At 36.5% G+C, this 24518-nt stretch overlaps 1 protein-coding gene across 1 annotated transcript in view; it reads left to right on the top strand.

Moving 5' to 3' along the window:
- The window catches only part of TM9SF3 (transmembrane 9 superfamily member 3), a 69359-nt gene that overhangs the window by 32564 nt on the left and 12277 nt on the right, over positions 1–24518 (top strand). The window contains exons 8-11 of the mRNA XM_035026121.1: positions 3376–3470; positions 7127–7257; positions 18861–19000; positions 22019–22087. Coding sequence (XP_034882012.1) covers positions 3376–3470; positions 7127–7257; positions 18861–19000; positions 22019–22087 — 435 coding nt within the window. The remainder of the gene's footprint in view (positions 1–3375; positions 3471–7126; positions 7258–18860; positions 19001–22018; positions 22088–24518) is intronic.

The raw sequence follows: 24518 nt of genomic DNA, 5'->3' as shown, positions 1-24518 counted from the left end.
TATTACAGATAAATAATGGACAACAATCTTCAGCTAGAAGTATATTTTTCTGTTATATTTTAAAACTTACTAGCCTTACTGAACATTTTGGTTGGTTACAAAGGTTATGTTCCATTAGAGGTACAAGCAAAGTTACTTATAAGCTAGTGCTGTTTGAGAAAATGAATAGCATTTTTTTGAAAGCTGAAGATACAATTAGATCTTTATAAGAAGCACTAGGATTTCACAGTTACTGAATTAGTACTTCATATTTATCTTCCAAACCAGAAACTCTTTACAGAACAGAAGAGAAATAATAAATAATATTTAAGAAAAATTTAATATTTATTACATTTATTAATTTTAATATTTATTAAGTAATAATAGTAAAAAGAGTAGTAGAAAAGGCACATGAGGTTAGAAAAATAATTGGATGATTTATCTTACCTTTACATGGTTTCTGGTACATTTTTTCCTTTGAGAACAAAATCGGTTGCAAGAAGTGTTTGGATCATTAGAAGAAGTTGTACATTTACGAAGATCTCCTGTCCCTACTGAGTGGTCCTATAACCTGTGCTCAGAGAGCCACAATCTCAATGAAGCAGACACACTCTGGGCCTAGGTGTCAGGGGTTATAATTCAGGTACTTTAGATACTGCCCCATGAAGTTCTCTATCAGAATGACACTTGTTTCCAGTTAGATTTCATACCTCTATTTCAGTTCATAATACATTCTTTCTTATATATGCCTGGCATTTGGTGGACAAACAATAAATTGTTGCTGAAAGAATGGCTCCTGATTTTTATGTTCAATATTTAACGATAATAAATTACTGTTGCTTCACCTAGACCAGAAGCTCCTCAAGAGCAAGGACTAGGTCTTAATTTATCTTTAAATTCTCAAAACACCTATGTAAACATGTGGAAGGTACTCAGTGCTTGTAAGCTGAAGTGACTGTATTAATCAATAAGGCTCTTTCTCTGTAGTTTCTGTTATATTTCTTTAATATAACCTTTGCAACTTATTTACCGTATAAGCTTTAAAATAATTGTCCAAAACCTAAACTTTTAGTGTTCTGGTGGGTAGTTCATTTTTTAGGATACAGTATATTTCAGAGGAACTAAATCCCAAGTACAAGAAAGACATTTCAAATCTGCCACAAAGGCATCCTTTGCCTTAAATACTGGATTAAATTTGTCACTCCTAAATTGGCATTGACTGCACAGTCACAGTCTTCGGAGTTACCAGTGGGCAGCCTCTCCTAGAATTCAAGTTTTTGCCTTGTTCCTTCTCAGATGTTAGGGTTACAGTTTTGGCAGTTCATTTTTTTAAAGATTTTTTTTTTTTTTTTAAGATTTTATTTATTTATTCATGAGAGACAGAGAGAGAGAGAGAGAGAGAGAAGCAGAGGGAGAAACAGGCTCCCAAGGAGCAGGGAGCCCGATATGGGACTCGATCCCAGGACCCTGGGATCATGACCTGAGCCGAAGGCAGACGCTTAACCATCTGAGCCACCCAGGCGCCCTTGGCAGTTCATTTTTTAATGCAGAAGCTCTTTTACTTATAGACCTTCAACTTTAGAAATAAGAAACTTTCTAATAAATGGTATTAGCAGGCAAGTCATGCACTGTTATTTTAGCCTGTCATTATTAATGGTTTTTCTATGTTGTGCTTATTTGAAGTGAACATACTTAATTATATCATTAGTATTAAAGCTGTAGTATTTTGATATCAAAGTGACTTAACATTATTGAGGTTCCATTAGGTGCTTCATACACATTAGCTGTTTTAATTTTCATGCCCATCCTGTGGAGGGACTGTTATTCTCTCCATTCTCCACATGAGAAAAGTAAAGTTCAGAGAGGTTAAGTAATTTGACTGAGATCATACAACTTATATACTTATATTACTACCACATTTATATTTAGCTATATATTGATGGAAATTAAATACTGTAATGTTTTGACTATTATGTATCCACTTTAAGAAGTTGAGCATAGGTGTTTGGGCAGAGGAGTGCTACATATTTCAAGACTATATGATACCTTTGTATTCTACATAGGTGTACAGTGAAATATAATAATTATTACCCAGAAGGTGGTTAATTTATGAATTATCTTCCCAGTACACACATTAGTGTGATGTTCTTGTAAATTCTTTTTAAAAGAATATTCTTTAGCTCAAACTGAGAAGGTTATATGTTCTATCTACAGACTTTATTTTACCTTCCTAGTTATGATAAGTTTCAAAAATAGTCTTTATTGTTAGTGGCTTAAGTACATTTCTGTATTATGGCAAATGATACTGTCATTTATCATCTTAATATTTCTCATTGCAATTAGGCATTTAAAATATTTTGTTCAGTTTTATTCAACAGGAGAGTTGGTCTGAATTCTCTAGATATCATTAGTGGAAGAAGAGGTTAGAAATTGTTGATCTGAGGGGCGCCTGGGTGGCTCAGTTGGTTAAGTGTCCAACTCTTGATTTCAGCTCAGATTATGATCTCAGGGTCATGAAATCGAGCCCCACATTGGGCTCTGCCCTGTGTGTGGAGCCTGCTTAAGATTCTCTCTCTCCCTCTGCCCCTTCCCTCCCTTCTTTCCCCCTCTCTAAAAAAAAAGAAAAAGAAATTGTTGATCTGGGTTAATGTTGATTTGTGGACCTAATGGATTTTTTTTTTTTTTTAAAGATTTTATTTATTTATTTGAGACAGAGAGCATGAGAGGGAGGAGGGTCAGAGGGAGAAGCAGACTCCCTGCCGAGCAGGGAGCCCGATGCGGGACTCGATCCTGGGACTCCAGGACCATGACCTGGGCCGAAGGCAGTTGCTTAACCAACTGAGCCACCCAGGCGCCCTGGACCTAATGGATTTTTAAAAAATAATTTTTACTAGTATAAGGAAAACGAAATAGGAAAAGTCTCAGTGTTACACCATTTGAAGTAATATCACTAATATAGATGATATTACTTCCACTTTATTTTTTATATCAGTGGGCAAGAATCTTAAGCAATTAAATTAAAAAGAGGAATATTCTAATTATTTTTCTGAACAGGAATATCCTTATCCATATGATGTGACTGGTTTACAGGGTTGCAAAACAATTTTAGTGTCAGCTTCTAATATTTTTGCCAAAGAAATGTGAAATATTTGTTTAGAATATATTACGAAATTTAACTGCAGATTAAAAAAATTAGTATCAGCCTGTGCAATTTTAACTAGAAATTAATTCACTAGGCAACTTTTTGAGATCCCTTACAGTCCAGGATGATATTTTTTGTGTTCCTGTTAATTTATCTTTGAAATTAAACTAATGTTAATGTGATAGACTCTGTGATATTTTCTTTAAATTGTTGGCTTTAATTTATCACATACATATGTTGTTTCGCCTTTTTAGGAGGGGATCAATGCTCAGTACAGCCATATTTGTCTATGCTGCTACATCTCCAGTGAATGGTTATTTTGGAGGCAGTCTGTATGCCAGACAAGGAGGTAACTTACAAGTTATCACTTTGTATTTTTAATTACAGATGCTACTATTTTACCATGAGGTATTTGGAATTTGAAAGGGATAGTACAGCCATTGTAAAATACTTTGTTATCCTATTTCACATAATCTCCACCAAACCTGTTATGTGGTCTATTTTGCTTTTATGGAATCTTTGCATTTTATTTCTGAAAATTATGAATAATTAATAAGTTTATCTCCATTATCCACTGTGAAGTTAGCCCTGAGGAACATGTAGGAAAGAGTATATTTATATATATATATTTTTAAAGATTTTATTTATTCATGAGAGACAGAGAGAGAGGCAGAGTGAGAAGCAGGCTCCCCAAGGAGCAGGGAGCCCAATGCGGGACTCGATCCCAGGACCCTGGGATCATGACCTGAGCTGAAGGCAGATGCTTAACCATCTGAGCCACCCAGGTGCCCTGGAAAGAGTATATTTAAGTTATTATGATATTATTTTGCTTTGAGGTACCTTACTCCCTAGATGTGCTCCATGGGAGGCCTCCACATAGAGTACTTAGCGTTACAGCTGAATATAAAGGCATGTTTTATGGCTTATGGAGAAAGTGTCTGGACTGGAAGGAGAATAGGGAGGAGAGCTCTTTATTTCTATTGACTCTTGAATATTTATCAAAGGACCCTGCAAAAGATTTCTGTTATTCTGTGTCACAATCTTGTTAAGGGCACTTCATCTTAAATTCCCCCGCCTTGCTTCTTTACTGTTGTGATCTGCAAATGATGGGGGATACATAGATGATACAAAGGTACTGCTCCTTGGTGTTTCTTTGATGGCACTCAAGGGTCTTCAAGTTTTTTTGTTTTCCCTGTAATTGGGGTCAGAAAAGTATGGAAAATAGTAGTTTTGCATTGGGAGTGAAGGGTTATTGAAAGACCTTAAAATTATATTCCTAAGGATAGAGACTTTCTCATGTGATTTTCCCAGCTCATCCTAAGCAATGTCAGCGTTAAGGAATCCTGCCTTTTTAGTCAACTAGACTTACAGGTTATTGGCACTCAGAGCATACATAGGATCATTTAAAATTCCTCCAGGATATTCTGGTTTACCATTGCCTTTTTTTTTTATTGGTCCTATTAGACTTAATGTGATCTGTACCTTCAGTATAAATAATTCTTTGGATTGCCTGAGGGAGTATCATTATCCATAATTATTTTAGTTATTTGTTCAGTGTCTATATTTTACCTTCAGATATGGAAAACAAGTCTTACATGGGGCTACCATCCTTAGGAACGAAGGATGCCTAAGTTAACTTCTGCTTTGAATTTGACCTGGAAACTAGTTAGGCTATGACCTCCAGAAAAATCTCCACAGCAGAAACAAATTATTTAAAACAGGAAATTTATTCGTACTTGGACATAAATTTGCTTTTAGTTTGATTACAAGTTAAGAACACCAGCCAAACTTCACTATACTTAACTCTTTTTTTTTTTTTTTTTTTTTTTTTGAGAGAGAGAAAGAGAGCACACAGGTTGGGAGGGGCTGGGGGAGGGGCAGAGGGAGAAGGAGAGAGAGACTCTTAAGCAGGCTCCACACCCAGAGTGGAGCCCACCTTGGGCCTCGATCTCATGACTCTGAGATCATGACCTGAGCTGAAATTGAGAGTTGGACGCTTAACCGACTAGCCACCCAGGTGCCCCTAAAGGTTATTTTCTGATTGACAGTGCCTTGAGAAGGTCTAATCATGTCCTGATATTTTGTCTGAGCGATCCCTAAAAACCAGGTTAATGTAAGAGGTCAACCCAGAAAATTGAGAATTTTTCAGAGTTATCCCAGGATTTGAACTACAATGAAGCTCAAGGTCTGTACATTGCCCTCAAGGTACTGGATAGTCCTCCAGACCCAATTTGAAGCTAGGGGTGGCCTGGAACTTGACCACAATCTCTAAGGGTGTGGTCAGCAGCAGGAAGCACAATGCAGATTTGTGGGCTACTGATTGCACCCAGTGGAATGTGTGATTCTTTTTGATTTTGGAGGGAAAGGGAGTAATAGAATTGAATATGGAATTTATGAATATATGTCTGAATCTGAGAAGATAATGAAAAGTTTAGGAAAAGGGTGCTAGGAAAGAGTTAGAATTAAATAGGAAAAATAATACTTTAATTGCCACTCTTTTGTGTTCAAATGCTGAATCTTAGTGTGGAAAGGAAGGGCTCTTGAAAGTTACCTGAGAAATAAAATAGAGGTGAAAGTTCAGAATCAAGGAGTTTTCTGGAGGAATGTTAAGATTTGGGGTAGTAATTCTATAAGATAGATGTTTAAAAGAGCTTTACATAGAACAAAACAGAAGTTAGGGTATTGCTTGTTTTGCTTATCATACTTCCTGCTTAGGTCCATATTGCTTTTGGTTGTGGGGTTGAATTTTAATAATGATCCACTATGAAATCCTTGTGTTTTGTTGCTGAGCAGTGTGCAGATGTTCCCTCTGTAGTGCTCTTGCTTGTATACGCTGCTGTATTAGAAAGATAGCTCCACGTTACTCTCCTGATCAATATGAACATGAGTTAGAATTTTTGGTGACATAGTTTAAAATTGACATAGTTTCCTTCGATTATCTAAATAACAGATGCTCACCTCACAGAATTTTGGCAGTACAAAGAGATACAAAGAAATAGTGAAACGGGTGCCTGAGTGGCTCATTCGGTTAAGTGTCCAGCTCTTGGTCTCAGTTCAGGTCTTGATCTCAGGGTCATGAATTCAAGACCCGAATTTTAAAAAAGAAGGAAAGAAAAGAAATAGTGAAACTCCCAAGTCTGTAGTTCTGATTGCTGAGAGAGAGCTCATGAGATGCACTGTGTTTTTCCCTTTTGAAACAAATAAATCTAAATATTTGTTTATAATCATAACTACAGCTAAAAGTAAATTTAGGGACCCGTTTCACCAGGGGTTTTTAACCTTTTTTTTTTTTTTTTTAAAGCTTACATGAAACTCCCAATATATTTTTTTTTTAATTATGATTTTTTTTTTTTAAGATTTTATTTATTTTTTGACAGAGAGAGACACAGAGAGAGAGGGAACACAAGCAGGGGGAGCAGGAGAGGGAGAAGCAGGCTTCCCGCGGAGCAAGGAGCCCGATGTGGGACTCGATCCCAGGACCCTGGGATCATGACCTGAGCCGAAGGCAGACGCTTAACGACTGAGCCACCCAGGCACCCAAACTCCCAATATTTTTTAAAACTGTTGAAAATGGACTTGTTCTGGTTGAAGCAGGGCTTGGGGCTCTTCCTTCACCAGTGACTTCATGGGCACCTCTAGGAAGCTCCCAAACTCCAAGTGCTAGTTTGAAAACACCTATCTAGGCCAACTTGTAGCCCTGCAAGATCAAGTGACTTACCAAAGTTCACAGCAGTTCAGTGGCAGGGTCAGGATAGAACACTGGAATATTTTACTATAGTCCATTGCTCTTTTCCAGTACAGGTTTTCATTAGACATACTTACATAGCCGGACTGGTCTTTATTAGCTGTTGTCCTGAAACAATTATTAGAATGGCAAATTTTAAGATCTTTACATTAGAATTTTACATAAATAACTTGGTGCTAAATAAAGAATAGTTTGGTACCTTATGAACATTAATATATCCCCCCCCACCTCTGATTTTCATTGTTTCCTTTCTCTTTCAGGAAGGAGATGGATAAAGCAGATGTTTATTGGGGCATTTCTTATCCCAGCTATGGTGTGTGGCACTGCCTTCTTCATCAATTTTATAGCCATTTATTACCATGCTTCAAGAGCCATTCCCTTTGGGACAATGGTAGGTTGCTTGAACCTTACTTTGAAGCTGGAAAAATAGAAGCATTCCAATATGAGGCCTGCTATCTCTCTGAAGTACCTCTTAGTAAGAAGAGGTTTGGTATTTGCAGCCAGTCCCTACCCAGTCCTAGAAATCTAGGTGAAGAAAATTTTTTCTTGATTCAGTGAGCCAGTAAAGTGAAAGTCCAACTTATAAGTATGACAAGAGAATACTATACTTTTTATCAGAGATGGGAAAAACTGGTGACTATATTGTAGAAGAATAAAGAAATGAGGGTGTTTTAAGGTGATAGGTGGGTGCATTGGTTGTGGTAGGTAGTGAAGCTTGTCCAGAACACATTTTCTTTTTTCAGTAGCGGTGTACTTATTTTTAGAATCTCATTAAACATTTATATTGATAATATGTGTTACTTTGGACATTAAAATCCTATCTCATATTTTACCTGTAATCACAGACTTAGGAATATTTTGGATTTTTTAGCTACATTAAAACTAAAACACAGATATATACCAGTGCTCTACAGAGGTAACCCACAGTTTCCAAATTTTTCCTGTTGTTACCTTTTTACCAGAAACAGTTTTAGGCCTGGAGTAGACTTTAGTCTTAATGTACACTTATGCAAACGTGTGCACGCTCATATGCACATGTATGCAAGGTGTAGGATGGTTACTGTTCTTCACAGAGGCTGTGTAACTTAGTCAAGGCCATACAGATCGTGGCAGAACTTTAACTGGACTCTTTCTGAATTTTAATCTTATTTTGGTTTTCTTTCAGTTATATTCGAGTTAACAAATAGTTTCACAAAAACTCCAGATGATTTTATTTATTTATTTATTTTTAAAGATTGTATTTAGTTTTTGACTGAGAGAGACAAGCGAGAGAGGGAACACAAGCAGGGGGAGTGGGAGAGGGAGAAACAGGCTTCCCATGGAGCAGGGAGCCTGATGCGGGGCTTGATCCCAGGACCGTGAGATCATGACCTGAGCCAAAGGCAGACACTTAATGACTGAGCCCCCCAGGCACCCCAATTTTGTTTTATATTTATTAATTTTTTTTTAAAGATTTTATTTATTTATTTGAGAGAGAAAGAATGAGAGACAGAGAGCATGAGAGGGAAGAGGATCAGAGGGAGAAGCAGACTCCCCGCTGAGCAGGGAGCCCAATGCGGGACTCGATCCCGGGACTCCAGGATCATGACCTGAGCCGAAGGCAGACGCTTAACCATCTGAGCCATCCAGGCGCCCCCCCAATTTTGTTTTATAATCCAGGTTTTTCAAAGACATTGCATATACATTTTTACTAAATCTTTGGTACTTTTTAGTTATTGATACTATTTAGTTATATATTTCATTTTTGAAAATTGCTTCAAAATTGAAGTTTTTTTGTTTTGTTTTTTGTTTTTATTTTTGTTTTTTGCAAGCCAAGGCAAGTGATAATAGTTAGGAAAGGGTAAAGTAATTAATCTCATTCAGAACTGGAAAAGAATTTGCTTTTCCAGGCCATCAGAAAGTATCTATACAGAGTCAAGGACTTCTTAAAGATGATCTGCTGAATTAATTATTTTCATGGTACTTTAAAAATGAAAATTCAGATTCTGCTCTAATTTTCCTCATAAAATTTTGAATTGATGTGAAAATTATATTTTAAAGTTGCTTTGTTTCACTAAAATTATAAATTTTACCACTCGTAAGTGGGGTTTTAAATGTTAATATTCAATGTAATTTGCCTTTAGATAATTTAATAATTAATAACTACTAGAATACAGTTTCAGTATTACAGTATTTCAGTTATTAGAGTTCAATACTGAGCCAGAGCAGGTTTATAAAATTGATCTTCGGTATGTAAAAGACTGGCTGTTGGTGTTTAGCAGGCACCTATAATATCATGTTCTTAATTTGCATTCTAATTTGTAGTGAAGGAATGCTGAGTGAAAGACATTCCATTGCCCTCAAGTTTTAATCAGCTGTGTGGTCTAACATTTTTTTTCTCCTTTTAAAAGTATCAAAATTTGTTAAGAACATGAAATTTAAGAACTTGAGTGAATGTTTGACCTTGTGTTAAGTGTTTTAACTACTGAAATTTATATTTTTAGTTATTGGACTTGTTGACATTATGAAAGAAGTGGTTATATAGTCTCATAAACTCCATGGTTCTCAACCCTGGGTACACATTAGAATCCTTGGGAATTTGAATAATTTCAGTGCTCATGGTTTCATCCTACGCCAATGAAAAGTTAAATTTTTTTTTTTTAATGTTTTATTTATTTTTTCATGAGAGTCAGAGAGAGAGAGAGAGAGGCAGAGGCAGAGGGAGAAGCAGGCTCCCCGCCTAGCAGGGAGCCCGATGCGGGACTCAATCCCAGGACCCTGGGATCATGACCTGAGCTGAAGGCAGACGCTTAACCATCTGAGCCACCCAGGTGCCCGAAAAATTAAATTTTTTAATTTTTTAAAGGTTTGCTCTAAATCAGGTCTTTACCTCATTCTAGTTCCCAGCATTTGGGGATGGATCTGTCAGCTGAAAGTCTCCCAAAGCATATGTTTCTGAGAAGTTGGATGCCCCTACTTAACTGAACACCCTAGTTTGAAAATCAGAGTCTTCAGATACTCCTGTATGTTCTTCCCCAGGCCTTAGCTGTTTCTGTCCCCATTCCTTTGATCTCTTGGACATTGAGCCCTTTCTCTGGGTGATCTTGTCTCTAGTACTCTGTTTTCTCAGATATTTCACAATGAGGGTTTAAGCCATCCTTGGTAAAAGTGACTTCAGGCTTCTGTCTTGCCCTATCGAGGCACCTGAATAATAGGGATTTTGCCCACTAGGGATCTGGAATTTTGTCAGAATACTGCTGTTATCACCAGGACTAGCCCAAGATAAGATTGAAAGTGGGCAAGGTTTGTCTTCGGACTCCCAACTTCTCTGCTCAAGTGTACCTAATTACACATAAAAGCCATTAAATCCGTGTCAGATTAAACTTGTTGAACAATTTTCAGTCTTCTTAGCGTAATAAAGATAAACATAAGTAGAGGGTGGTGGTAATGATCTGAGCTGATATCTAGTGTCCTAGGTTTAAGGGATGGTGCCTAAAGTCAAGAGTATTACAAGAAGACTAAAGAGAGCATTTAAATAAAATTTAGGGTCATGGACTGTCCAGAGACAAACATACCTACCTGTTCCTGAGGTTGGAGTGTTCTGACCAGAGGTCTATTCTGGCTATAAGGAAAGGGAGAGAGTGCACTTGAAATCAGATTGATTCTGGGAAGATAAAAACTTTTTCTTTTGGGAATTTGTTCAAGAATGATTTAGGTGTTATACCCAGAGTTTTTGGTCCTGTGAGCTTTTTAGAAATGAGGAAGGATTTCTCAGGATGTTCTGAAAACAGGCTATAGGCATGAAGTCTTCTGTGGGCTGTAAATCTCGAATCCTACATTTGATGTTATTGTAGGCTTTCAGGGGACAAAAAACCAGTTGCAGAGTTTTAAAACTCAGAGTTGCAAAGTAGCATAGAAACTAATAACCTCTCTAGTCTAATAATAAGCTCAGCATGTACTGATAAATCCTTGACTTATTATACTTTATTGTTTTGTCTCTCAGTGGGTAGAATAGTTGGTGGAAAAGAAACAGGAGTCATGGGTGAACCATGTTGTATTTGTCATCTTCAGTCTATTTTAGTTTGGGGGGGCGACATCTTGAACATTATCAGAAATATGCCGTAAGTTTATTTATTTTTAAAGATTTTATTTATTTATTTGTCTGAGAGAGAGAGAGCACAAGCAGGAGGAGCGGCATGCAGAGGGAGAAGCAGGCTCCCTGCTGAGCAAGGAGCCCGATGCGGGACTTGGTCCCAGGACCCTGGGATCATGACCTGAGCCGAAGGCAGACGCTTAACTGACTGAGCCACCCAGGCGTCCCAGAAATATGCCATAGGCTTTAGGAAATCAGATTTCAAAACTATTTAGGGAAATCCTCTCTCATGATCCAAGTCTTGGACTGTAACTGGGAAAATGGCTTAACAATTGGAGGCTCTCAAAAATGAAATTCATGATATGTGATCAGAAATTACCACAGTGAGGAAAAAATGGCAGCCAAGATTAAGGGACAGGTACTATTTTATGATCTCTCAAAAGTTGTGAGAAGAATACAGTATACCTAAATGTAAAAGAATAATAAAGATCTATAAAAATAGTGTTAGAAAAACTCTATTAGCCAACCTGAACTTTTGACAAATGCTAAGGCAAGTAAGAATTTGTAAGGATATTTTCATAGCAAGACCATAGGCTGAAAAAAGAATGGCTCTACCCCATTCTTTCTCTTTTTATTCATTAAATAAAATAACCCTTAAAACAAGAAAAAACAAGAGGAAAATAATCCCTGATAAGGGGGAAGTAAAGCCTAAAATAGGTAAGAGGATTGATGGTTCAGGAGTACCTAGCCACCTTAGCTGTTAAGTTTGCTGCTTATGTTAAGTAACCTTTTAGACATACTGAGAGATCATGCTGGTAAGTTATGTCTGAATAACTGTGTAAGGGAACCAGAAGCATTGTAAAACTGGATATAAGCAGATTTACTTTTCCAGAAGGGAAAGGAAGAAAGTGGATTCTACCTTACAAAATGTGGTGAACTTGATAAAGCACAAGATTTTAGAATGTTATTAAAATTTATGTTTTAAATCACAGAAATAATGAACATTAGGAGCTATTATGGATTTATTAAAACAAAAATGCTAGAACAACTTCATTTCCCCTTTTTGGTAGGTTTTAGTAGACAAGAAGAATAAAGGAATGTGAAGTATTTATCTTATTGGACAGGGTAGAGAAATGTAGGTGGAATAGTACAGTCAGGTAGATGTATAATTAAATAATTACAGAATTAAAGAATTGGGATCATGTTACTGGTAATATGTCACATACTCTCTTTCAGTAGATCTTGACTTTGGCCAATTCAAATAATTGTTAATGATTTGTATGAAGGCATAGTGATTTGATGATTAAATTGAAAAAGGATGTGAGATTGGGGAGGAAATTAGTAATATGGAATGATGAAGACAGCATCTTAAAAAATCTCACCTGACTGAAATGATGTGCCAAATTTGACAAGATGAATTATAATAAGGACACAGACATTTGTGTAGCATTTTGTAGTTTACAAAGCTCTTTCATACCCCTTATCTTATCTGGTTTCAGAAGAACCCAAAGAGGTAGGCAGAGCTAGTGATATACATTATCCCTGTTTTACAGGAGCAGAAACCCAGCACTCTTGCAGGGTAATTGACTCAAATCACATTTTGTTTGGTGTGGTGCTGCTGGCAGTGATGATTTGTTTTTATTTCTTTATTTATTTCCTTCTTTTCTGCCAAGAGAAATTTTAGCTTTATTCTGAGAGTGGTGAATGTAGAATGTTTTATGTCTTCTTTTGGTCTGTGTATTTTTATAGCCTAATGAGATATAATTAATATATGATAAATTGTGTGTATTTAAAGTATAATGAGTTTTGATATATGTACATGTTTGGGAAACCATCACCACAATCAAAAAAAGAATGTATTTATAAAGTCCAGAAGTTTCGATGTGTACCTTTGTAATTCACCCCTTTTATCCTCCTCCTTCCTACCCTCCCTCCTTCTCAGGTAACCACCAATCTGCTCTCTGTCATCATAGATTAGTTTGTGTTACCTACAATTTCACCTAAATAGAATCACAGAGTATGTTCTTTTTTGTCCTTTTCCACTCAGAAAATTACTTTAAGATTTATTGATGTTGCATGTATTAATAGCTTGTTTCTCTGTATTGCTTAGTAATATTCCATATATTCCATGGGTATACCACAGTTGTTTACCCATTTACCCAGGAATGGGTTATTTCCAGTTTTTGGCTATTACAAACAAGCTGTTATGAGTATTCATATAGAAGTCTTTGTGTTGGATATATATTTGATTGTCTTGGACAAATAACTACAGTGGAATGACTGAGTCATATGATATTCTAATATTTCCAGAAACTGCTAAAGTATAACATTGTATGTCAGCTATAGTTAAAAAAAAAAAAAGATAAAGAAAAGAAGAAACCACTAAACTTTTCCACAGTGGTTTTGTCATTTTACATTCCCACTATTATTGTATAAGAGTTCCAGTTGCTCCACGTCATCTCCAGCACTTGATGTGGTCAGTCTTTTTAATTTTAGCCATTCTAATGGATACATACTGGTGTCTCATTGTGGTTTTAATTTGCATTTCCCTAATAACTAATCATGTTGGAGATATTTTTGTGTGCTTATTTGCCATCCCTATATTTTTTTAATGCATGTTCTAATCTTTGGCCTCTTTTTTATAGGTTGTTATCTTTGTTGAGTGGAAGAGTTCTTTGTGTATTGTAGATACTAGTCCTTTGTCCTATACTTATTTTGGAAGTATATTCTTTCATTTTGTGGCTTGACTTTTCATTCTCTTAAGAGTATCTTTTGAAGAGCAAAAGCAATTAAATTTAATTTATTGATTGTTTTTCCTTATAAAGTTTGTGCTTTTCTGTCCTTTTGCCAAAGCAGAGATCAGTAAGCTTTTCTCCTGTGTTTTCTTCTAGAAATTTTATAGTTTGGGCTCTTAAATATCATCCATTTAAGATCAATGATTCATTTTTGGTTAATTTTGTTTATTGTATGAGTTAAGGGTCAGGGTTTTATTTTGTTTTTGCTTATGGCTGTTTAGTTGTTCCAACACCATTTGTTGAAAAAGTTATGTTTTCCTCACTGAATTGCCTTAGCATTTTTGTTGATCATCAACTGATCATTTAATGTGGATCTATTTTTGGACTTTGTGTTCTCTTTCATTAATTTGTCATGTTTTTATGCCAGTGTCACACTGTCTTGATTACTGTGGCATTACAATAAGTTTTGAAATCAGTTCTTTTTCAACGTTGTTTTGGTATTTTTTGGTTCTTTGCATTTCCATATAAAGTTTAGAATGACCTTGTCAGTTTCTACAAAAAAACCTGCTAAGATTTTGATTGTATTGAACCTATAGATCAATTTGGAAAGAATTGACATCTAACAATATTGAGTCTTTTAATTATAGAACACAGTATAGCTCTTGACTTATTTAGGTATCTGTAATTTTTCTCTGCAACATTTTGTAGATTTTAGCATTTAAATTTTCTACATCTTTTATTGAGTTTACCCCTAAGTATTTTCTATCTTTTATGCTATTCGTAAATGGTATTTTTAAAATTTCAAATTTGGATTGTTTGTTGATAGTGTATTAAAAAACAATTGACTTTTGTATATTGGCTTTGCATCCTGCAATGTTGCAAAAGTCACTTATTCTCATTTTCTTTTTTTGTAGAATCCTAAAGATTTTTTTTTTTTTAAGATTTTATTTATTTATTTGAGAGAGAGAATGAGATGGAGCATGAGAGTGGGGAGGGTCAGGGGGAGAAGCAGACTCCCTGCTGAGCAGGGAGCCCGATGTGAGACTCGATCCCAGGACTCCAGGATCATGACCTGAGCTGAAGGCAGTCACTTAACCAACTGAGCCACCCAGGCGCCCGAATCCTAAAGATTTTTTACATAGATTATCATGTTATCTGTCAATAAAGATACTTGCATTTCTACCTTTCTAATCTGTATATCTTTTCTTTCTTTTTCTTGCCACATTGCACTGGCCAGAACCTCCAGTGCAGTGTTGAGCAGCAGCAGTGAGAGCAGACTTTCTTGTCTTGTTCCCCCTGTTAGAGGGAAAGTATCTAGTCTTACGCAGTCAAGTAAAGTGTTACCTATATTTATTTTGAAGATGCCCTTCATCAAGTTGATGAAGCCCTTCTGCTCCTAGTTTGCTGAGAGTTTTTCATTTTGAATGGAGGTTGATTTTGCAGTGGCCTTTTCTGCATCTTTTGAGATAATCCATGGTTTTCATTTTTTAGTCTGGTAATATGGTCACTTATATTGATTGATTTTTGAATCTTAAACTCATTTTTCATTCCTTTGATAAACCTCAGTTTGTTATGATGTATTTATCTATTTTATATATCGCTGGATTCCATTTGCTAAAATTTACTGGGTTTTGCATCTGTATGTATGTATGAAAGATACTGGTCTGTAGTTTTCTTTTTTTCCTAGTTTTGGTATCAGGATGGTGCTAGGTTCACCAGATATGTTTTTAACTTCAAATCCACTGTTTCTTCTGTTAGAGTACTGAAGTCCAAAAAGGCAGAGGGAGAAGCTACTTATTAGCATATTGAGAATGATCTCATAAAATAGATAGACTTCTTATGGGCATTTGTGTTTGAGTTGGCAATGCCCTGATTAGTAGATCCTATTGTTGAAATGCTTAAACTGAAGCTCATAATTTGTGTATAGATTTAAAGGTATAAAATGTATGAGGTAGAAAATAAGTAATAAAAATTGCCTAGTCTGAGCAGGTGTTGAAGAAATGCATGAACATATAGTGACTGATAAGAAAGTATATTTCCCGAGAATCACTTTACCTAAAAGCAATTACTTATCTATCACCATAAAAAAAATTTATATTCTTTAGCATTCCAAAATAGCCCATCTCAGAATGCATTTTCCCTTTCCATTTCATTCACACCATGGATTTCATAAAAGGCCAGTCTGGAAGCAGAGCTAGAATAAGTACTAGCCAAATTCTTGGTTTGTGACTGAGATTGAGAAGAGCTGACCAGTTGGTACATCTTTGGGGTATTAAGTACTGATAGGCAGTACTTGTTTCTAACTTGCTTTTATTGGAGATAGTGGAGGCCCTCAACCTGGAGTCAGTCTTTCCTCCCCCCACTGCCTATTTTTGCTGTTGGTCCAGGAACAGTGGCTAGGAGGCTAGGGGAGGGCCCTATATTGGTTTGAATTCCAGAGTTTTCACAGTGTATTAGACTAATGGTTTTTTTGTTTTTGTTTTTAACTTTTAGCTGCTAAATTTCATTTTAAAATGAAACTTTGTGGAAGCCCAATAGAGAAAATAGAAGCATGAATCTTCTAGTATAAATAAGTTTTGCAGGGCGCCTGGGTGGCTCAGTCATTAAGCGTCTGCCTTCGGCTCAGGTCATGATCCCAGGGTCCTGGGATCGAGCCCCGCATCGGGCTCCCTGCTCGGCCAGGAGCCTGCTTCTCCCTCTCCCACTCCCCCTGCTTGTGTTCCCTCTCTCGCTGTGTCTCTCTCTGTCAAATAAATAAATCTTAAAAAAATAAAATAAAATAAAAATAAATAAATTTTGCAAATTCAATATCTTAACATTCTCAATGAGAAGCAATAAAGTTGTGATGAATACAGATCTAATATAAAGGGGTATAAATAAGAGTTCAGTTATATCTTCTTCAGTAACCAATTTATTCGGTTGAATGTCAGTCTTGAGAAAAATCCCGACATCACGGATGATTTAGTTCATGTGACTTTTTTTTTTTTTTTAACAGCTTGCCTTACAATCTCAGAGGAATTCTTCAAGTAAACTCATCCAGAACTTGAACATAAAAGAATAGGAAATTGGTTTCACAGTTTAGTCTCTAACAGTTTCTAACAAACTGCTTACATTTTTTTTTTATCATGTATAAGAAAACAGACAAAAGGGGAAAAAATTAGACAAATACCAAACAGTTGATAATGGCTTGATGAGACATTTTATAGTTTCCTTCATTGATTATTGTTATGCTTTGAATGAGCACACAGGCAATATATGCCCTCCCATCACTTGCCACTTACTCGCCTGTCACACACATGCTGTAGTGCATTTGCTTGTACGACGTTGAGTGAACAAATGTGTGCAGGCCAGAATTGGAGCGGTGGGAGGGAAGGGAGAACAAAGGACCAGTGTAGCCTCCTGAACCTTCCTAATCAATGACACATTTACAAGAAGTCCAACTCTGTACACAGAGTTGTTAACAGGAGAAACTATTCCCAGGTCTGTATGCAAATGAGTTAACCTGCTTATGGTAGCTTCAATGTATTAATATTTGGTACAGAACTCATTTGAATCTGTGTATTTTTTTTTTATCACACTTTAAAATATTTTTTAAAAACACTGTTTTCAAAAGAAGATTCAGATTAAATGCTTGTGGAATTCCTGAAGCTCTTCAGCAGGACCTGAGGGGTTTGTGGAACAATTTGAAAACCACTCTCCTAGAGCATGTCATTCCTCATAGGAATATTTTCTTCAGTTTTTCTTCATTTCTTATTTGAAATTAGAGTTCTGGTAAATTAAGAGGGGAATACATAGGTCTCTGTTACAATATATTTATTTACGGGGTCTTGTATACTTAATGATAGCAAATCTCAATAATAAAGCGGTCAACAGCAAAAATTGAGACCGAACCCATCCCCCGGGTATGTATGAGACAATGTATAATTTGCAATATTTTCTGATGATTAATATATCTTAACAGCTTATTTTCATGTTTCACATATTCTTGTTGTATGAGCATAAATTCGTATTATTAATAGGTCTAAACTGAGATACCAATAATTTGAGTTCCTAAGCTTGATCTTTAAAATGGAATTCCAGGACACTCTTAGCTCTCATATGTTTACACAAGTTTTATCTGGAAGAAAGATGGTAGCCTTTGGCTTGTTTAAAACACACAAATACACACACAAGGATATAATGAAGATGTGGTTTCACTAATGTTGCTTCAAAATAGACTCTTCTTCTCTTGTAATAACTGGATTTCCTACCCCAGGCCTCTTCATTTCTCTCAGTTTCTTCACACTTTTCTTTCAGCTTTTCTCACTTTTACTTTTTATTAGAACCCTAATATGTATAATTGGAAGTAATCTTAGAGGCAGTTCAGTCCTCCCATTTTATAGGAGTTCAGAGTGAAGTGGTGGTCTTAACCAGATGCTGGCTGGAAAGGAGCTTGAGCGTGTGTCCTAGAATACCCAGATCTATATAAAGAAAAAAGTCATAGAAATAATTATTTTCCTAACTGACCGCTTTGGTTCTAGAATCTCTATATGGTCTTCCCTATAACTTTAGACTTTGAACTGCTGATGGGCAGAAAAATACTCCTTCCGTTTTAGTAATGACCCATCTGTGTGTAAATAGAGATGCACTTGTGTTGTTAAAATCCTGAGGCAGTATGGATTAGAAAAGAGCAGGGTCTCTGTCTGAGACAGGGAGATCAGAACCTAGGTTTTGGTCTGGCTGCCTCCTAGCTCTGTGGGTATGGGAGGTTATTTAGCCTCCCTTAAGTCTCATTTTCTTCATCTATAAAATAGGGAAATAACATGCAAAGCTCCCTGAGCTCAATAAAACACAGTGAAGTAAATAAGTTGGTTATAACGAGAAAAGATAAAGGATATGTTAGAAGCATGACAGCTGAAAGTGACATCAGGAGAGAAAAAAGGGATGCAGCAGAAAGCACATGGGAGAACGGGGAACATGAGCAACTGCAGGAGGTGGGAAGCAGTTTGACTTGTATTTAGTTCAGTTCTAATATTTTAAGACACATTCTTTGCCTCTTTTCATTAGCGTATATCTTATACAATTTTAGCCTATATTGAACTTAAACATTTTATTTTGTGGTCAAATTGTGTTTAAATTTTTAAGTGTCCCCTTTATTTTTATTAATGTTATTCTGAGTAATCATACACATTTTAATTTAATTTACAGGTCGCCGTTTGTTGCATCTGTTTTTTTGTTATTCTTCCTCTAAATCTTGTTGGTACAATACTTGGCCGAAATCTGTCTGGTCAGCCCAACTTTCCTTGTCGTGTCAATGCTGTGCCTCGTCCCATACCGGAGAAAAAATGGTAAAGAGAATGCTAAATCTATGTCATTGTTCCTCACAATATAGAAATTCTTAAGGCTATTATGTATATATAACTTTTAGAATTGGCATGTATTTATAAGTATGTCTTAAGTTAGAACTTAAGAATTTGTCTTTTTACTTTTGCCTCCAGCCTATATTGTTAGGAGTAATAATCAATTATATCCTTATTTCACTTTATGAATCTTGGTGCCACTTACAGATAAACTAAATGCTTTGATAAGTACATTAGTGCATCTCTGTGGGTGGGACGGTTTTATTATTGTATACAGGACAGAATTGACCTGCTGCCTATTTTTGAAAGAGACGTTCTGTTGGAACATATCTATGCCTGTTCGTTCACATATTATCGATGATTGCTTTCACACTGCCGCGACAGATAGAGACGGTATCGCCTTCAAAACCTCAACTATTTACTATCTGAGAAAGTTTGACAACCCTTGGCTTATAATTTCATTTTCCTTTCCAGATATTTTATTATTCTAAATAATAACACATTTATAGCCACATATATCGTACTGGTTGAGAGATGAATTAGGACTAAGACCAGTTAATAATTTACTGACTTAATATTCTTTGTCCTCACTTCTGGGATAGTATAGAATCTCTCAAATACGTTCTGTCACATTTTATGCACAAAATGTGTTCTTGAGTGCCTCCCAGAATTCAAGATTAATCTTGACAAAGGATGATGAATATTTCTGTTAAACAGCCGAGGAGATTCTTTAATTGCAGCAGTATACACACAGTTTACAGTTTATTTGACTAATCATTGAAAGTTCTTTTTAACTTGAGATAATTTGTATTTTTTCAAATTCCAGACATAAAATGGGATGTCATTAATATGTTATATTTCTAAGTTTTGTAATTCAAATTTGAATAAAATGTGAACTCATATAAATATATTGCCTTTTAAAATTTGTAAATTAAATGTTTTAGTCCGAATTATGCTATTCTGCATACTTCATTTTCCTAATTCTTACTAGCGGACAAAAATAGAGCAGTCTTACCATATATACATTTATTACATTCTCCATCTTGTTAAGAATAGCTATACATTAGACTCTACATATTCATAATAAGGGATATATATTGAAAAGCCTCTGTTCCTAGATATTTTACCTTATTAATAGACATAATTTATATTCAGATACTTACATATATGGTCTTTTGTAGACTTGGAGGTCATTTATAGAAATGGAGGCTGAGTAAAAACAGCACTTACAGTTTAAATTAAGAGGGTGATCTGTTCTAGTCTTAGGATTGTCCATGTTCCCTTTTCTCTTAGATTGGTGATTGTGAGATCTTGTGTACTTTGTTTTTTAAAGTCCATTTTCTCTTTCAAATCCAGAATAGACTCTAGGTCACTAGGGCTGGTGAAGGGGAGGAAGGAACAACACGTGACCTTGCAAACCATGGGTCACAGTTGGAGGAAGGCTCATGTGTATCTTTATTTTCCATATATAGTTACATGGGATCTAAAATCTGAATACTAGATCTGGCTCTGATTGATTGTGTTATCTTGTGCAGATCATTTTTAACCTCTACGGGTCTTGGATTCCTATAAAAGGAGGAAAGATAACTAGATTAAATGTTTTTTTTTGTTTTTGTTTTTGTTTTCTCAGCTTTCAAACTCCAATTTCTTCTGTTTTGTTTTGTTTTGTTTTAGAGAGAGTGTGTGTGTGTGTGTGTCTGCATATGCACGCACGTGGAGGGGGGATGAGCAGAGGAAGAGGGAGAGAGAGAATCTTAAGCAGTCCCAGCATTGGGCCTGACTTGGGGCTTGATCTCACAACCCTGAGATCATAATCTGAGCCGAAACCAAGAGTCAGATGCTTAACCGACTGAGCCACCCAGGCGCGCCCCTCTTCTTGTTTTTTTTAGTTTGTTTATCCCAGAGATTCTTAGTTTGTTTATACTAGAGATAGTAGTTTAGTATCTTTTATGTGTCAGATACTGTGCTGGGCATTGGGAATACCTAGATGAATAGCTTCTGCCTGCCATAGTTTATAGTCTAGCGAGGTACGCTATGTATGTAATTGCACAGTTCCAGATGTGGTAAGTGCTGCCACAGAGTTATGTTCAAGAGGCAGTGCAGGCCTGGGGGAAAGACCCACCTCTTTCTGGGAGACTTGGGAAGGACTTTACGGGGAGAACACTGGAGTCAGGGCTTGCGGGAGAAGTAGGACGAGAAAAGGCATTCCAGGTGGAGAATTAATAGTTGCATCAGTATATGTTTTTTGAGTGAATGAATGAGGTTTGAATTTTATTTTTTTATTCACTCTTTGGCTCCAGGGTAACCCAGGACTCATAATACCTTGATTGTATAATTCACAGGAAAAGAAATTAGTGAACCAAGGAAAGCATGAACAAAGAGATGGCAAGGCCACAATTTGGGAAACATTATTTCAGATAGGGCTCTCAAGACTTTTCTTTTCCTATGGCTTTCTTGAAATATTTTTTTTTTTTTTAAAGATTTTATTTATTTGAGAGAGAGAATGAGACAGAGAGAGCATGAGAGGGTCAGAGGGAGAAGCAGACTCCCTGCCGAGCAGGGAGCCCGATGTGGGACTCGATCTTGGGACTCCAGGATCATGACCTGAGCCGAAGGCAGTCGCTTAACCAACTGAGCCACCCAGGCGCCCTTCCTGTGGCTTTCTATAAATAAATGCCTGTAAAGTTTTTAGAAGTTGTTGAGAGATGTAGAACAGAAGCAAATACTTAAGAGTTTTTCCTGAGTTCTGTCGGTAGCAAGAATTTCTATTCCCCGAATTCTTATCTTGGCCTCTTATGCCAGAAAGAACGTTGACTATAACCTATGGCTAATTTGAAGGCCTACCTCTGTATTGTAACCTCTTTGAATTTTTGTTTTTCTTTTTACTGGTATGTTTCTATCCCTTAGATTATTTTTAAGTACCAAGCATCTGCTTTCTATTTGGGTTTATATATTATAATGTGAAAATCATACTAGAGGTTTATTGCTAATTTTATTATTTTCCAGGTTCATGGAGCCTGCAGTTATTGTTTGCCTGGGAGGAATTTTACCTTTTGGGTCAATCTTTATTGAAATGTAAGTTGTGGCAATGCATTTATGTTTTGAGGGATGTAATTGTAATAAGAGAATTTAGGAGTTAGAGTAGGTGTAGAATCATCAGATGGGAAGGCATCTAACAGAGTTAGTCTGCTAATTTCATGACTCCCAGAAAGGGATCTAACATAATCTACCTAAAAGCAGTTTTCTGCTGTGGTCTCAAATATTCAGGTGAAATTTATGTTTTGTATTATGTTCTAGACCCTTCTCACCTAACAGGAGATCTTAGAAATGAAAGAATGCATGCTAAAGAGTACTAGACCAGCTTTGATCACATGCATGATAGAAGGAATTACTGGTTTTTATTATATTTTTAAAGTATTTCTGAGGGTCTGGGCAACTAGGTAAACCATTACCTACCAGTCTGTCTAGATCTTGACCTCTTAGGATACATATATTCCCAGTCTCCTTCCATAGAGGCTTACAGGAGTGCTGGGAAATGTGAATGTGTTTGGGGGTGGAAGGTATGCCCCCTGGTGCCCAGGTACTGTGCTTCATACCTGCATCCTTGGTCACCACTGCAAAATACGAGTCTTTCTTTTCTCAGCTTGTAGTCCAGCGTTCCTTGATGGGAATGCTCTGGCATTTTAATCAAGACACTTCTTTGTATGGGACTTTCTCAAGAACTGCAGTCATATACCTCTGGTTCTTGCCCACAGAATGCCAGTCATTGTGACTACTCAGAACTCCCTTACACATTTCCAGATGCCCCACTGCTGATTCTCTCCCGTACAGTGGACACCTCCTTAACGGACATGATTGGATCTGATAGTTGGTTAATTGAAAGTTGGCTCATGTAAGAGAATTATTAAAAAAAAAAATTCATACATAACATTTTATTTTAACTTAAAAAACTAAAGGTACATCTTTCACTCATTTTTTAAAAATATAGAGCCAAAGTCTTTGATTTATATCTAGTCAGTGTTTCCATCATTTTCCCTTTGACATTCATAATGTATCTTCTGTGTTTCCAGCGTTTTTAAAGTGGGACAAGAACATTAAGACCTGTCTCAAGCATTCTAAGTGCAGAATCCTTCTAGATTTATACATTTCTCCCCCAGACTTTCATAGTTGTCTCACCCACACCTAATTTCATATTGGTTTTTTTTTTAAGTGATTCACCTTAATAAATTTCTACAAAACATTCAACATAATGGTCGTAGAAATCATGCATCCTTTTTGCTGTCATGTTTATTGGTGTATATCATATTCAATTACAATATCTAATTACACTAACAGGCACAATTGACATAGATTTGGGCCACCCCTGGTGGTCACCTACCAGCTGTGAGTGTGCTGTGGGTATTAGTTGGTACCATAGAGGGACTGGAATGTGTGTCACTCTAGCTTGTGTTTTAATAAAGCCAGGTCATGAACCTCTTTGGTACTTCTAGGCTTATATACTGCTTTGTATCCTCACCCTGACTTGACCTCTATTTTTCTGCCCTACCCCTGTTCCCAGTACCTTCTGGATCACATCTCTTCCTACTTTCTCAAGTACTGCATTCCATTAGATAGCCTCTCTGCTGTATCCTTACGTTCTTTTCTGTTTTGACCACCCTCAAGCCCATTCTCCTCTCAGTAGCCACAGTGATCATTTTAAGGTGTTAATCTGATCACATTACTTCTTTACTAAAGACTTTTCTTCATTTTCATTGAGGTAAGGTCCCAATCCCATAACATAGCCAGTAAGGACCTTCATAACATAGGATCTGGCCTCATTCGCTTCTCCATCCACATCTCTTAGCTCTCATCCCTTCACTTGAAGTTCTAGCCATAGAACATTTCTAAATACAGTGAATTCCCTTATTTGTAAGCTTTGCCTTTGCTGTTCCTATTCTGGCTCCCCTTACCCCCCCACATGCCTTATTTGATTCTTCTCACTACCCCTTCTCCCCAGAGCCCCACCTAACCAAACCGGTAAGATGCCCCTCTTAGGTGCATTGATAAAGCACATGTCATGGAGCGTCATGACTGCCTCCTTACTGGTGATCCCCTCTTTACAGTAAGTCCTTGAGGGTGGAGGAGAGACTGTGTCATCTTCACAGTTCTGTTCTCACGCTTCTCTGACATGTGGTAGGGCCTCTAAATAGCTGTTGAAAGAATGAGTGACAATAAGTGAGCTAAACAGAAGAGAACAAGAAGAGAGGCCAAAAGACCCTTTTCTACTGATGACTTGCGGAATGGAATTAGAGTGAGGGTCTTGTTCTTTGTATAAAATGTTAATGCCATCTCTTACTGTTCTCCAAAACAGCAGGAAGCTTCTTTAGGCTTTCTTTTTCTAATTATTTTTATTTTCCTAATTTTATACAGTATTACTCTATCAAACCTACTTTCTAAAATTTACTAGGGTGTTTTATAAACTATACATTGCTTGAATAGTGTTGTATCCAGAAGAAAAATGAAACAA

The sequence above is a fragment of the Mirounga leonina genome, unplaced genomic scaffold, assembly GCF_011800145.1.
Source record: "Mirounga leonina isolate KUSES-001 unplaced genomic scaffold, KU_Mleo_1.0 Mir_114, whole genome shotgun sequence".
NCBI classification, from domain to species: Eukaryota; Metazoa; Chordata; class Mammalia; order Carnivora; family Phocidae; genus Mirounga; species Mirounga leonina.
The sequence above is the reverse complement of the archived record's forward strand: the minus strand, read 5'-3'. Positions and strand labels throughout refer to the sequence as shown.